Here is a 15,713-nt window from a genome sequence, read left to right on the forward strand (position 1 = left end):
TTCATTTAAATCCCCCTTAATTAAAGCCATGGATTACTACAACAGCCTGACTACCGGACCTGACATTTTTAAATAAATGTCGGACCTGGTGGTTGGACTGGTGTAGTACTATTAACGTCTATTGTTGCCTCACATATAGTAAAATACCTATATGATGAGGTGTTGACGTGATCTTGAAAAAAAAAGACGTGTCAGGGAGCGCGTAGCGCGACCGTGTGTGTGTGTATGTGGTGGGTGGGGTGTGTGTGTGTGTGTGTGTGTGTGGTGGTCCCGTACAAAGGACGGGTCAACCACTAGTAATTGACCGAACGAAGTGAAGGTCTATGTTTTAACTCGACGGTTTTGCATTTGGTTTGACTGTCTGTATGTTCCGCTATAACTCCCGATTGCCTGGTCTGATTTTGATGAAATTTGGTACACATCTTCATCCAATCAAGGCACGTCGCTGATTGAAATTTTGGGGCCCCAAAGTTGAACGGGGCCCCGGTTACGATCTTTCAAAACTTTACGATCCCCAATACAGTTGCCACGCATACCTATCAATACATATTCATATGCGTGGGAAGTCAAGATGGTAAACCCCTGACAATCCATTGTTCTGTTTCAAAGGTTCAAAATAAACCAAAGGAAAATCTTTTGTTTCGTTTAAAAGGTTCAAAATCAAAAATTCTTTAATTTTATTTTTTAGATATAAGTACCTACATAAGACGTGTAGATAGATACTCTTCAAACAATGGCTTCCTTTGAGGCTTATTATTTTCCAATCAAAGCCATGCAAAGTTTTCTCCAGGAGCACAAGTCTGCTCCGGCGGTCACCAATGTGGCTGCTGCCTCGGCTCAAACAACCAAAGTGAAATTGCCCACAGTTTCTGCTGCAAAGGCACTGACTAACTCCGAACAAGAAGACTACACTGGTTGGGCCATGTAAGTAGAATGAAGGATACTCGACTTCCACTGAAATTAGCTTTCTCAGAGCTGAAAGAAGGGTTTCGAACTCAAGGTGGACAGAAACAAAGATGGTGTGACGTAGTCAAGATAGACCCGAAAACCCCAAACATAAATGTTGCAGAATGGAGGACTGCAGCCGCAAACAGAAACACATAGAAACGCCATCGAAGTAAAAGTAGCTGAAAACCAGGCGAAGAACATAGGAAGACAACAAGCAAGAAGACAAGAAAAGCACGAACAAGAAGACCAGGCCAAATGGAGATGCACTTACTGCGATTTTAAACGAGAAGGAAGATGAGGGAGGCAATATTATGTGTTGTCCCATATGAAACACAAGTCCACAAAAGCAGGAATATCCAGCCACATGAGACATCGACATCCTAACCATGTGACGGCTGCACCTGCACCTGTGAAGATCATGCTGCAGCCTACCACCAGCAGCATCACTCAGCAGAGCAGCACGCCCACCCAGCCCAGCCAGCCATCCACTGCCAAGCCTGCAGCAGAACGTGCGCCAACCTCGCCGGACTCCGCAGCCACCACGATAACATCAGATGCCGTCAATTGTTGGAGAGAGGCAACATCGGAACCGATGGACGCCAATAAATCATGTACCTATGTATGTCTGCCTGTTACGCTGATAGACCTTTTAAACTTTTAAAACACACACTTTAAAAAAAAAAAAAAAAAAAACTAAAAGCATTAATTTTGCAAGAAAACTTGTGTACTTCCTCGTTAATGGGAAAGGAAATTGACGAAATCTTGAATCTGGCCCAGCCACTTGCTCTATTTTGCTGTCAAATTTGAGTACATTTACCTTATAGCGACTCCCGTAGGTCAAATCTAGTTCAGTTTCCTCCATATCAAAAGACATGCCTGGTGTCTTGGTCATCATTTTTACATAAACTGCTTCACCAGGTTGTACTCTCATTACCAATTCATTCCTCTTTGTTTTGCCCTCGAATATATCTCCAGGAACATCTGTATACTGTATACGAATATCGGCCTTGCGCTCGTTTAATGCTGTGAAAAAGATGATGATAATGATTATAATCAATAATTATTATTGATGATATATACAGGGTGTCCCAGAATTTATGCTTCAATTGTTTTTATCGAAGCCTGTTTGAAATTTCGAAAAACAAAAAACCCGTAACTTTTTTGTGATATATCATATTAAAGGTCTTAAGGAACGTAGTACTCTGGTACAAGTTTGAGCTCGATCCGACAATCAGGGCCGGAGTTATGGCCTATTCAAAATTTCATTTTTCCATGTTCTCCCACCAATAGGGGAAGCACCAAAAATGGGAAATTCATATCGATGGGTGATTTCTGCTTCAAATAGGTCCCACTAATGATTCATATTGAAGTTCGGTCCCAAAAATAAAATTTCGAAACATCAATTTTCACCCCCGGAGGCCATCAGGGCCGGAAGTCTAAAGTTCATTTTTGGGTCCGAATTTCAATATGAACCATTAGTGGGACCTATTTGAAGCACAAATCATCAATCGATATGAATTTGGATTTCGACCGCTTTTTGGAGGTTCTCAGCCATACTGACTAAACCGTTAGAGATATTGTAAAAGTTACAATAAAACAGCGGTTCCCAACCCGGGGTACGCGAGAGATCCTCCGGGGGTTATAATACAGTGGTAAGGCTCGAAAATGTACAAAATTTTCACCATTTATTTACTAAAAAATAATAATTATAGAGTGAATCAATCGTATTTTCGAAAAACGGCCTGCTGTACATTTTTTTTTTTTTTTTATCATATTCCTTGAATTTCTGCTTTGCATATCGCCTATTTTATTTAAATGAAGGGGTACTCTTATTGGTTTGCTGAGACTGGATTCTGAAGATTGTACACCAAAATTTTCAAAAAATTCGCCTGCGGCGCTTTAATTTATTTTGTCCTTCTAGTGTTTAGCTCCAATTAGGAGAAAAAAAAAAATGTGTAGAAAAAGCTTCATGTAGGTACATCCTTTTTCACCCATGGGGGGAGGGGGGTACCTCTGCCCCCAAAATTGCGACTGCAATTACATAATGGATTCAATGGAATTTCATTCCGGGAAAAGCGTTTAAACCCTGCCTAGGTATGGGTACCCGGGGGGTACGCGGGCCAAAAAAGGTTGGGAACCGCTGGGTCAAGGTAGTCTCATCTGGGTCAAGCTGAAGCACAGACCCCAAAATAAGGTAATTTTAATTTGTTTTCAGAGGTTGGACGAGAGTGATAATCGAGAAACCATTCGGTAAAGACTCTGACAGTTCTCGACATTTATCTAATCATCTTGGAGCTTTGTTTCCTGAGGAGCAGATTTATAGGATTGACCATTATTTGGGAAAAGAGATGGTGCAGAATCTGATGACCATGAGGTAGGTACTAGGGTGCGCCAAAATAAAATTTAACATGTACACTACTATTGCTATAATGTACCTCCCAAAATAAATCAAGTGCCCAGAAAAAATAAACAAAACTTCATCCCACCCCAGAATTTTGAACAAAAAAGATTAGAAATCCTTTTATTCACTTCATAATTTGTGTGCTCCGCCGGTAGGTGGCACGCCGCCAATGCAGTGAAGCAGAAGTTAGTAATATTAGAGGAAAGAGGAGTGCAATGAGGGGAAAGAAAGGTAGGTACTTAATACGTGAAGGAGAAGCACACAAATTATGAAGTGAATAAAAGGCGGGGTACAAAATTGATTTCTAATCTTTTTTGGGTTGGGGTGGAGTTTTGTTTATTTTTTCTGGGCACTTTAATTATTTTGGGAGGAACGACTTGGCAGGGTCTTTTTTTACGCCACGAAGTGGGTTTTTTTTGGGGGATCTCATAACTTTTTGCAGAAACTTAGCATAATATGACGTATGAGTGTAGCGCAACAAAGTACAAAGGCAATAGGCATAGTAACATCATTTGGTAAGTTTTGGTGAGTTTGGGTTATTTCGGAGTGAAAAAATACCATAATAACATCATTAAGTTAGTTTTAGTAAGTTCGGGTCATTCCCGGGTTAAATAAAACCATAGTAACATTATTGAGTAAGATTTGGTAAGTTCCGATAATTTTCGAGTGAAAAGTGCCATAGTAGCGTCATTGGATAAGTTTTAGTAAGTTCCGAACATTTCCGACTGAAAAATACCATAGTAACATCATTGGGTGAGTTTTGGTAAGTTCCGATCATTTCAGAGTGAAAAATTAAATAATAATATCATAGTAGATAACACAATTGGTTAACTTTCATGTAGCTGGTCCTAACCAACTTTGGATATTATGTATCAACCTCATCAGGTAAAACCCGACATTTTAGAAGAAAAACAGAAAAGGCCAAATACGCCCTTTGTCACTGTCCTCAATTGTCTATTGAAATCAGAAATGATATCTGTTCAGTTTTAATGTTTCGTTATGGTAATACATAAGTTAAAAATTTCCCAGACTTGAAACAGTTGATAATGTTGATATATTTCATTTTGTTGTATACCGTGTTCTACCCATTATGGAGTACCTATGTTATACTTTCAGTGTTAGAACTGTGGCATTCCGCGGGTAATACTTGTAAATCCCGCAAAATCCCACGCGGAATTGGTCACATCCCGCGTGAAATCCCGCGGGATTCAAAAGCCTGCGGGATTGCTATTCCTACACACGTAGCACTGGTCCTAAGGCCTAACCAACTTTTAAAACTATCACCTTATCAGTTAAAAACCAACAAATTTAAGATGGAAGGGACTCTTTGGGGGCCTTGAAAATATGAAAAGGCACACCTACCACTCACGAGAAAAAAAATGAGCCATCAACCATCAAAATCGGTCCAGTATTTTAGGCTGTAGAGCGGTCAACGTCAAAGAAGAAGTGGAAGCAGCAGCAGCGGCAGCAGAAAATGATGAAAAATTTAACGTTTTTCAAACTCAAATATCTCCAGCTAAACTTAACCGATTTTGATGAATTTTTTTCCAACTTGGTCTACTTTCATGCCCCAACACACACACGCAATCCGTTTTCTTCCGTCATTTGTAGTTGTCCCTCTACAAGCACCTAAAAACGGCTACCTTTCCTGTCGCGTATAATATCTCTAGTAGCGCGGTCAAACTTTCTTGACTTGGCGGGGCGGAGCGCTACCGCGTTTCTTAATAATCAGTGCTTTTTAAAAATATTCATACAGGATGTTGCAATGCAACAACACTGTTGCATTAATCGATGTCAAACCCAAAATGGCGAATACTACAGGTCAAGGGCTACAAAAAGTTCCCCGACCACTTTTTCGAAATCCCCAGAATAACGGAGATATCCGCCATTTTGTATTTTTTCAAGTACCCCGACTTTGCTCCAAACTTTTGACTGTGGTACAAAATCTGTGCTAGGTAGGAGTAAACTAATTACATGGATAAAAAGTAGACAATATTATCTCTCTTTTGAGATGAATTCCGTTCCTAAAATTAGGATTCGTATACACTATTGCTGTTGCGGCGCGAAATATACATGGCAAAAAATCCAAAAAATGATACATTATCATTGTTACCTTTTAATCAAAGCAAAATCCAAGTTTCGACGTGTTGCCGTCTTTTCAAAATAGCATTTTCATTTCGCGAAAACTTGTAATTGGGCCGTAAACCAGGCTGGGGGTGTTTTTTTTACTATAAATTGGGTTAGTAATTTATCACCAGAGACCGGCAAATGCCATATTGACATGGCGCCATACTAATTTTTTGTGATTTTTTTTTTTTAACAATTTGGAAAAATGCCATAAATGGCCTATAAACTTTTTTTTTAAATTTAAACAGGTCTTGATTATTGTTCCAGAAAATGTAATGTTATTACCAATCAAATATATAAAACCTTGTTTAGACTGCGAGAGTAAAGGGACTTTTCAGTCCTATGCTGGTAGTATAAGCAAGGTATATTCTAATTCTAATTCCACAAAGGCTCATTTTGACATAGGTACATTTTGCTTTACTTTGCCATATTATAAGCATTTTTAGGGAAAAATTAAAACAAACATGACGAAAATACTTCGGAATCGCTTCAATTTCAAAAGTTATCTTTTGTTGGACGTAATGACATCGATTTTTCGTCGTTTTTCTTTTAATTTTTTCCTAAACCCTAAAAATGCTTAAAATGAGGCAAACTAAGCCAAAATGTACCAATGTTATTTTTTTTCCAAATTAAAATAATTCGCCATTTATTACTTTCTAGGTTTGGCAACCGAATCTTCACCCCTACTTGGAATCGCGAAAACATTGCCTCAGTTATGATAACATTCAAGGAACCGTTCGGCACACAAGGTCGAGGTGGATATTTTGACGAGTTCGGGATTATTCGTGATGTTATGCAGAATCATTTACTCCAGATTTTGAGTTTGGTTGCTATGGAGAAGCCGGCTACTATTCATCCAGATGATATTCGAAACGAGAAGGTGAATTTACATAATAATATTATCCCAGATATGCCCGAAAACTTTTCGTTTCCAATTTTGATGAAAATTGACATATGAGCAGTGGTGTAGCCTCGATATAGGGCGTGTATGGCGGCCATATACTCAAAATTTTACTCAAACACCCTTAAATATTGACTTTGAATCTCTATGTATTTTTATTAGATATAAATAAAAATCATTTTCCGATAAAATGGTCAAAAATCCCTTAAAATCTCCGAAAAGGGATAAAAATCCCACTGTGTCGGGATAAGACATAGAAAGAACACTGTATAGGACACCTTACACCGCTACATGCATGAAAGGATATTACTTGCCCAACCATATCTATTTTGGTATGGAATTTGATGCGTGTTAATAGTGAGAATGTAAGACGCCTGTTCGGTAGCTCAAGAGTTGGAAATGTTAACGAGTAAAATAGACATAAAGAACACAGAAAATGAGAGAGCAGATACGTACGTTGTCGCTGGTTTTGAGAGAAGCGGGGCGCTTGGTTAGGAGATGGTGGCCGAGCCTATTCTGTTCGGCCGGGTCGGGTTCCTTCGTATCTATCACGGAGTTTGGAACGTTGTGGATACTCTAAATACTTAAATCGCGATACCGGCGCGGACATATCCCCCCACCGCAAAACGCGCTTTTGTGCAAAGATTTTTGTGCTCCCGCGACGGTCAATCGGCGATTGGGAGCAAGGCCAACTTGCACACGGGACGGATAAACACACCATTATCCGTTTTTACCTTAACAACCCTGACTATGTTGTCTACACCTGGAAACACATCTATGATTCTACCTAGAGGCCATCTGTGGAGCAGAAACATTCCCTGCACTAAGACTACATCGTTAATTTGGAGGTTCTTTCTCTGAGAGGTCCACTTGGACCGTTGGACTAAAGTATTTATGTAGTCTCGGGACCACCGTTTCCAGAAGCCTTGGTTGGCTTGAGACACCAACTGCCACCTTTTCAGGGTCGACAGCTTCTCTTGGGATAAGTCGTGCTCCGGCCTGACCACCAATGCTGAGCCGATGAGAAAGTGGCCCGGGGTGAGCACGTCTACACCATCATCTTGAGATGTGCTGAGATAGCATAGAGGTCTGGAGTTAAGAATGGCCTCTATTTTCACTAAGAGGGTGCAGAATTCTTCGAATGAGTAGGGTTGTTAATTGAGGACTTGTTTGAGATGACTTTTTACTGATTTCACTCCTGCCTCCCATAGCCCTCCGAAGTTGGGTGCGCTGGGTGGGTTGAATTTCCATTAAATTTCTTGAGATCTGAGGTGGTTGGTTATGGGAGTGCTGGACTGAGTCAGGAAGTCCTGAACCTCTTTCAAGTACTTTGCAGAACCTCTGAAATTAGTACCGTTATCACTGAAGATACACGAGGGAAGACCGCGTCTACCAATAAACCGGTCGAGTGACGCAAGAAACGCTTCCGTTGAGAGTGAGGACACCAATTCCAGATGTATAGCCTTTGTGACCATGCAAATGAATAAACAGAAGTAGGCTTTCACAACCGGTGAGTTGCGCCTCGGTCCGGTCTTGAGCGAGAAGGGTCCGGCAAAGTCAATGCCCACATTTATGAAAGGCCTACCTTGAGCATATCTTGAGATTGGGATATCTGCCATGTAGGGTTGAATGCACTTGGCTGATGTGCGGAAACATGGGACACACTTGAAGATTATTCTCCGTATTAATGACCGTCCACTCACAATCCAGAAGTGGCGTTGGATAAGAGACTGCACCAACTTGGGACCTCCATGGATTGACATTTGGTGGTAATGACGGATCAATAACACAGAGAGGTGACACTTGTTGGATAACACCACTGGATGTTTGGCTGTTTCTGGGATAGGCGCATGGGCCAGTCTACCCCCCACCCTAAGGACTCCACTTGAGTCGATAAATGGAGAGAATCGCGTGATGAAGATTCTGGAGTCATCCAATCCCACTCAGTGGCAGCATGTGTCCTCAGGGGACAACAGTGCAGACCTTGCAAGTAGAGGCTTGTTGCCATCCGAATTAGTCGGTAACAAGTTGTGGTTTGATGGACCAGCTTTTCTCTACACAGACCCTGCCACATGGCCTCAATCAGTGGGGGAGTGTGTTGAACCCGTGCCAGAAATGAAATCTCCAGAATCACTCAATGTGTTAGTTGTCGAAAAGCCCGAAGACAACATGCTCATGAAAGCCACAGAACAGTGCTCATCTCTTGTCAGGATTGAAAAGATTTTTGCTTGGATCTTGCGATTCATTCAGAATGAGCGGAACAAAGCTGATAGAAACTTGTCTCGTGACCTCTCCATTCCCGAGCTTAGAGCAGCTAGGCAATTGTGTGTGAAAACCTCTCAACAAGTGCACTTTGGAAACGAGTTCAAGACTCTGGCAAGCAACTCTGGATGTTCAGAGAAACTACGTGTGCTCTCTCCATTTATCGACTCAAGTGGAGTCCTTAGGATGGGGGGTAGACTGGCCCATGCGCTCATCCCAGAAACAGCCAAACATCCAGTGGTGTTATCCAACAAGTGTCAACTTTCTGTGTTATTGATCCTTCATTACCACCAAATGTCAATCCATGGAGGTCCCAAGTTGGTGCAGTCTCTTATCCAACGCCACTTCTGGATTGTGAGTGGACGGTCATTAATACGGAGAATAATCTTCAAGTGTGTCCCATGTTTCCGAACATCAGCCAAGTGCATTCAACCCTACATGGCAGATATCCCAATCTCAAGATATGCTCAAGGTAGGCCTTTCATAAATGTGGGCATTGGTTGACCACTGAGATAAACAACGGCTGCATAGGCCGCACCTGATGCATCACCGAATCCTATGAGGTCCAAGGACAAGTAGTCTGAGCATAGTACAAACCTTGGGATTTTTATCTCTGAGAGTTGATGAATTTCACTAATTAACCTATTCCACTTCCTTTGAAGAGTGCCTGGTAAGGGTGAGTCCCATGACACATCCTTAATGAGCCACACCTGCTGCATGAACATTTTCATGTACACTGTAACAGGACTGAGAAACCCGTTCACATCATCAATTGAGGCTATGAGACTGAGCACTTGTCTTTTTGTGGTTGTGGGTGAGTCGAGTTCCACAGACACTGAGTTGAAAAATGAGTCACTTTTGGGACACCACCGAATCCCCAACACTTTGATGGATTCATTTGAGCCCAACATGTGAGGTTTTTCACAATCCTCCACTGGTAAATCACTGAGTACCTCTGGGTGCGAAGAGGCCCACTTGCGGAGCACAAATCCTTCCGCTCCCAAGAGAGAAGAGAGCTCATTACACAGGGTCTTTGCAGCTGAGATAGAGACAGCACCACTCACAATGTCATCCACATAGATAGACTCTTCAAGGGTAACTGCTGCATGTGGGAAATGAGCACCTTCATCGGTAACTAGCGTTTAATTACCCTTTGAGCCTGGTATGGACTCGGCGGAAGACCAAATGTGACGGTTTTGAGTTCAAACTCCTTCACTTCTTGAGTAGGGTCAGGACGCCACAGGATGTGTTGGTGTATTCGATCCTCTGGGCAAGGATGCACCTGTACATCGCCTTGATATCACATGTGAGCGCAATCTGGTTCAAACGAAAATTCACAAGTAAGTCACCGATGTCCAATTGTAATTTAGGACCCACCATGAGAGTTTCAGCCAATGTTTGGGCTGTTGAGCCCGCAACATTGGGGTTGAACACAACACGCAATTTGGTGGTTGATGACCCTTCTTTGTGTACACCGTGGTGAACAAGGAGTCTTTGCTACCCAAGTGGGGTCTCATCAACGTGACAGGCCAGTGCCGCCTCCCAGAATGAACTTCTCTCGTGACAGGCCAGTGGCGCCTCCCAAAGTGAATCACCCTCAACCCTCTCACTCAAACCCTCAAGTGTCTCAGTTTGCCGGTGTGGGCAATGTGGATAGTGACATCTCACAAGTACTCTGTACTACTGGGTACAGCAGTGGTACAAATCCAAGATGTGGTAGGTACTTGGCACTTAATCAGAGCAGTGGTGGATCCAGGATCTCAATTAACAATTATTTCTCAACATTTATCCCAAACATTGAACTTACCTGTTTCATCGTGCAATGTGCAAGTGTCGGGTATTGGCTCTGCAAACACTTTTGCAGCCAAGGGAAAACTCTCCTTTAGCCTCTTGCCTCATCCAGGTGTGTGTGACTCATCCGACAAACCCGTCTCTGTCGATGCAATTATTCTCCCCAAGATAACCAATGATATTACCTCTCATGTACCTCAACAAGTGCTAACCAAATTTAAACATTTGCAGTTGGCAGATGTTACCTACCTCAATGTCTCACGTGTCTCGTCCCGGCCGAACAGAATAGGCTCGGCCACCATCTCCTAACCAAGCGCCCCGCTTCTCTCAAAACCAGCGACAACGTACGTATCTGCTCTCTCATTTTCTGTGTTCTTTATGTCTATTTTACTCGTTAACATTTCCAACTCTTGAGCTACCGAACAGGCGTCTTACATTCTCACTATTAACACGCATCAAATTCCATACCAAAATAGATATGGTTGGGCAAGTAATATCCTTTCATGCATGTAGCGGTGTAAGGTGTCCTATACAGTGTTCTTTCTATGTCTTATCCCGACACAGTGGGATTTTTATCCCTTTTCGGAGATTTTAAGGGATTTTTGACCATTTTATCGGAAAATGATTTTTATTTATATCTAATAAAAATACATAGAGATTCAAAGTCAATATTTAAGGGTGTTTGAGTAAAATTTTGAGTATATGGCCGCCATACACGCCCTATATCGAGGCTACACCACTGCTCATATGTCAATTTTCATCAAAATTGGAAACGAAAAGTTTTCGGGCATATCTGGGATAATATTATTATGTAAATTCACCTTCTCGTTTCGAATATCATCTGGATGAATAGTAGCCGGCTTCTCCATAGCAACCAAACTCAAAATCTGGAGTAAATGATTCTGCATAACATCACGAATAATCCCGAACTCGTCAAAATATCCACCTCGACCTTGTGTGCCGAACGGTTCCTTGAATGTTATCATAACTGAGGCAATGTTTTCGCGATTCCAAGTAGGGGTGAAGATTCGGTTGCCAAACCTAGAAAGTAATAAATGGCGAATTATTTTAATTTGGAAAAAAAATAACATTGGTACATTTTGGCTTAGTTTGCCTCATTTTAAGCATTTTTAGGGTTTAGGAAAAAATTAAAAGAAAAACGACGAAAAATCGATGTCATTACGTCCAACAAAAGATAACTTTTGAAATTGAAGCGATTCCGAAGTATTTTCGTCATGTTTGTTTTAATTTTTCCCTAAAAATGCTTATAATATGGCAAAGTAAAGCAAAATGTACCTATGTCAAAATGAGCCTTTGTGGAATTAGAATTAGAATATACCTTGCTTATACTACCAGCATAGGACTGAAAAGTCCCTTTACTCTCGCAGTCTAAACAAGGTTTTATATATTTGATTGGTAATAACATTACATTTTCTGGAACAATAATCAAGACCTGTTTAAATTTAAAAAAAAAGTTTATAGGCCATTTATGGCATTTTTCCAAATTGTTAAAAAAAAAAAATCACAAAAAATTAGTATGGCGCCATGTCAATATGGCATTTGCCGGTCTCTGGTGATAAATTACTAACCCAATTTATAGTAAAAAAAACACCCCCAGCCTGGTTTACGGCCCAATTACAAGTTTTCGCGAAATGAAAATGCTATTTTGAAAAGACGGCAACACGTCGAAACTTGGATTTTGCTTTGATTAAAAGGTAACAATGATAATGTATCATTTTTTGGATTTTTTGCCATGTATATTTCGCGCCGCAACAGCAATAGTGTATACGAATCCTAATTTTAGGAACGGAATTCATCTCAAAAGAGAGATAATATTGTCTACTTTTTATCCATGTAATTAGTTTACTCCTACCTAGCACAGATTTTGTACCACAGTCAAAAGTTTGGAGCAAAGTCGGGGTACTTGAAAAAATACAAAATGGCGGATATCTCCGTTATTCTGGGGATTTCGAAAAAGTGGTCGGGGAACTTTTTGTAGCCCTTGACCTGTAGTATTCGCCATTTTGGGTTTGACATCGATTAATGCAACAGTGTTGTTGCATTGCAACATCCTGTATGAATATTTTTAAAAAGCACTGATTATTAAGAAACGCGGTAGCGCTCCGCCCCGCCAAGTCAAGAAAGTTTGACCGCGCTACTAGAGATATTATACGCGACAGGAAAGGTAGCCGTTTTTAGGTGCTTGTAGAGGGACAACTACAAATGACGGAAGAAAACGGATTGCGTGTGTGTGTTGGGGCATGAAAGTAGACCAAGTTGGAAAAAAATTCATCAAAATCGGTTAAGTTTAGCTGGAGATATTTGAGTTTGAAAAACGTTAAATTTTTCATCATTTTCTGCTGCCGCTGCTGCTGCTTCCACTTCTTCTTTGACGTTGACCGCTCTACAGCCTAAAATACTGGACCGATTTTGATGGTTGATGGCTCATTTTTTTTCTCGTGAGTGGTAGGTGTGCCTTTTCATATTTTCAAGGCCCCCAAAGAGTCCCTTCCATCTTAAATTTGTTGGTTTTTAACTGATAAGGTGATAGTTTTAAAAGTTGGTTAGGCCTTAGGACCAGTGCTACGTGTGTAGGAATAGCAATCCCGCAGGCTTTTGAATCCCGCGGGATTTCACGCGGGATGTGACCAATTCCGCGTGGGATTTTGCGGGATTTACAAGTATTACCCGCGGAATGCCACAGTTCTAACACTGAAAGTATAACATAGGTACTCCATAATGGGTAGAACACGGTATACAACAAAATGAAATATATCAACATTATCAACTGTTTCAAGTCTGGGAAATTTTTAACTTATGTATTACCATAACGAAACATTAAAACTGAACAGATATCATTTCTGATTTCAATAGACAATTGAGGACAGTGACAAAGGGCGTATATGCAAAACCAAAGGTTTAGTTTCATTAAATGGGACTAGAATATTGTATTTTTCAAGTAACAGCTTACTTGTTTCAAAGGCTTCTGAGCATTGAGAATTGAAGTTCCACTTTTTATCTTTCTTCAATAACTCATACATAGGCTGTAACAAGAAAGATAAGTTTGGTATGAACTTCTGATAATAGCCCAGTAGACCCAAGTAGCTCTTCAACTCCGTAACATTCTTCGGAGTGGGAGCATTTTTTATTGCATCACATTTCCTTGGCTCTGGTTTGATCGAATTGTGACTGACAATATGTCCCAGCGCTTTGATTTCAGTCTGGAAGAAGTGACATTTATTAATATTAACTTTTACGTTATTTTCATTCAGAATTTTGAAGACCTCGACTGTGTTTTTGTAACAGTCTTCCACACTATCTCCAATAATAAACACATCATCAATGAAACTGTGGCGCTCACAACAACACTCAACACAAATATAATCTTACATAGAAAACGCAGGTTCTCGTTTCTCCACAATTTCCATCTCTGAAGTATAAATAACACTTCCAAATTCCTGGCCAGCACCTGAGAGCTATGTCTAACTGATGAGTTCCAATAAGAACGAAACGCGTGCGGCTGCGCTCAGGTGTTGGCTAAAACCTCGACTGTGTTTTTGTAACAGTCTTCCACACTGTCTCCAATAATAAACATATCTTACGTTTCTGCAATTTCTTAATAATTCATCAATTTTCTTCTGAAATATGAATGAAGCGCTTTTAACACCATAGGGCAATTTTGTATCGGGTTTTACCTGATGAGGTTGATACATAATATCCAAAGTTGGTTAGGACCAGCTACATGAAAGTTAACCAATTGTGTTATCTACTATGATATTATTATTTAATTTTTCACTCTGAAATGATCGGAACTTACCAAAACTCACCCAATGATGTTACTATGGTATTTTTCAGTCGGAAATGTTCGGAACTTACTAAAACTTATCCAATGACGCTACTATGGCACTTTTCACTCGAAAATTATCGGAACTTACCAAATCTTACTCAATAATGTTACTATGGTTTTATTTAACCCGGGAATGACCCGAACTTACTAAAACTAACTTAATGATGTTATTATGGTATTTTTTCACTCCGAAATAACCCAAACTCACCAAAACTTACCAAATGATGTTACTATGCCTATTGCCTTTGTACTTTGTTGCGCTACACTCATACGTCATATTATGCTAAGTTTCTGCAAAAAGTTATGAGATCCCCAAAAAAAACCCACTTCGTGGCGTAAAAAAAGACCCTGCCAAGTCGTTCCTCCCAAAATAATTAAAGTGCCCAGAAAAAATAAACAAAACTCCACCCCAACCCAAAAAAGATTAGAAATCAATTTTGTACCCCGCCTTTTATTCACTTCATAATTTGTGTGCTTCTCCTTCACGTATTAAGTACCTACCTTTCTTTCCCCTCATTGCACTCCTCTTTCCTCTAATATTACTAACTTCTGCTTCACTGCATTGGCGGCGTGCCACCTACCGGCGGAGCACACAAATTATGAAGTGAATAAAAGGATTTCTAATCTTTTTTGTTCAAAATTCTGGGGTGGGATGAAGTTTTGTTTATTTTTTCTGGGCACTTGATTTATTTTGGGAGGTACATTATAGCAATAGTAGTGTACATGTTAAATTTTATTTTGGCGCACCCTAGTACCTACCTCATGGTCATCAGATTCTGCACCATCTCTTTTCCCAAATAATGGTCAATCCTATAAATCTGCTCCTCAGGAAACAAAGCTCCAAGATGATTAGATAAATGTCGAGAACTGTCAGAGTCTTTACCGAATGGTTTCTCGATTATCACTCTCGTCCAACCTCTGAAAACAAATTAAAATTACCTTATTTTGGGGTCTGTGCTTCAGCTTGACCCAGATGAGACTACCTTGACCCAGCGGTTCCCAACCTTTTTTGGCCCGCGTACCCCCCGGGTACCCATACCTAGGCAGGGTTTAAACGCTTTTCCCGGAATGAAATTCCATTGAATCCATTATGTAATTGCAGTCGCAATTTTGGGGGCAGAGGTACCCCCCTCCCCCCATGGGTGAAAAAGGATGTACCTACATGAAGCTTTTTCTACACATTTTTTTTTTTCTCCTAATTGGAGCTAAACACTAGAAGGACAAAATAAATTAAAGCGCCGCAGGCGAATTTTTTGAAAATTTTGGTGTACCAGGATTTCAAAGATAGTGATGACTTTTCAATATTTTGAAGTAAAGACTTTTCATCTAGGGAACGAAGAGAAACAAAGACTGGAATGAGAATAACCACAATGTTTACATCTATTCTGCACAAGATTTACATTTTCCATGTAGGTATCAGACTTCTTACTTGGCAT

General features: G+C 40.5%; 3 protein-coding genes across 3 annotated transcripts in view; 1 reads left to right on the top strand and 2 right to left on the bottom strand.

Annotated features, from left to right (window-relative positions):
* LOC103515419 (glucose-6-phosphate 1-dehydrogenase) overlaps positions 1-15,216 on the bottom strand; it is a 46,402-nt gene extending 31,186 nt beyond the window's left edge. The window contains exons 1-2 of the mRNA XM_026828132.1: positions 15,037-15,216; positions 11,252-11,471 (exon numbers count right to left, since the gene is read on the bottom strand). Coding sequence (XP_026683933.1) covers positions 11,252-11,471; positions 15,037-15,062 — 246 coding nt within the window. The 5' untranslated portion in view covers positions 15,063-15,216. The remainder of the gene's footprint in view (positions 1-11,251; positions 11,472-15,036) is intronic.
* Positions 3,137-6,449, top strand: LOC113470008 (glucose-6-phosphate 1-dehydrogenase-like). Its single transcript, XM_026828133.1, has 2 exons — positions 3,137-3,322; positions 6,137-6,449. The coding sequence occupies exons 1-2, from the start codon at positions 3,297-3,299 to the stop codon at positions 6,432-6,434; spliced, it is 324 nt and encodes a 107-aa protein (XP_026683934.1). The 5' UTR covers positions 3,137-3,296; the 3' UTR covers positions 6,435-6,449.
* Positions 6,540-8,272, bottom strand: LOC113470007. Its single transcript, XM_026828130.1, is given in 1 exon segment — positions 6,540-8,272. A coding segment is annotated over 1 exon segment (1,098 nt). The 5' UTR covers positions 8,141-8,272; the 3' UTR covers positions 6,540-7,042.
* Positions 15,217-15,713: the final 497 nt, after the last annotated feature.

This window comes from Diaphorina citri, unplaced genomic scaffold (genome assembly GCF_000475195.1).
Source record: "Diaphorina citri unplaced genomic scaffold, Diaci psyllid genome assembly version 1.1 scaffold1335, whole genome shotgun sequence".
In the NCBI taxonomy this organism is placed as follows: Eukaryota; Metazoa; Arthropoda; class Insecta; order Hemiptera; family Psyllidae; genus Diaphorina; species Diaphorina citri.

Bases quoted from the DNA above. Each gene is read 5' to 3' on its own strand.
- LOC113470008 (XM_026828133.1), top strand. From the start codon at position 3,297: ATGGTGCAGAATCTGATGACCATGAG. The intron at 3,323-6,136 runs GTAGGTACTAGG...ATTACTTTCTAG, and splicing joins CAGAATCTGATGACCATGAG to GTTTGGCAACCGAATCTTCA.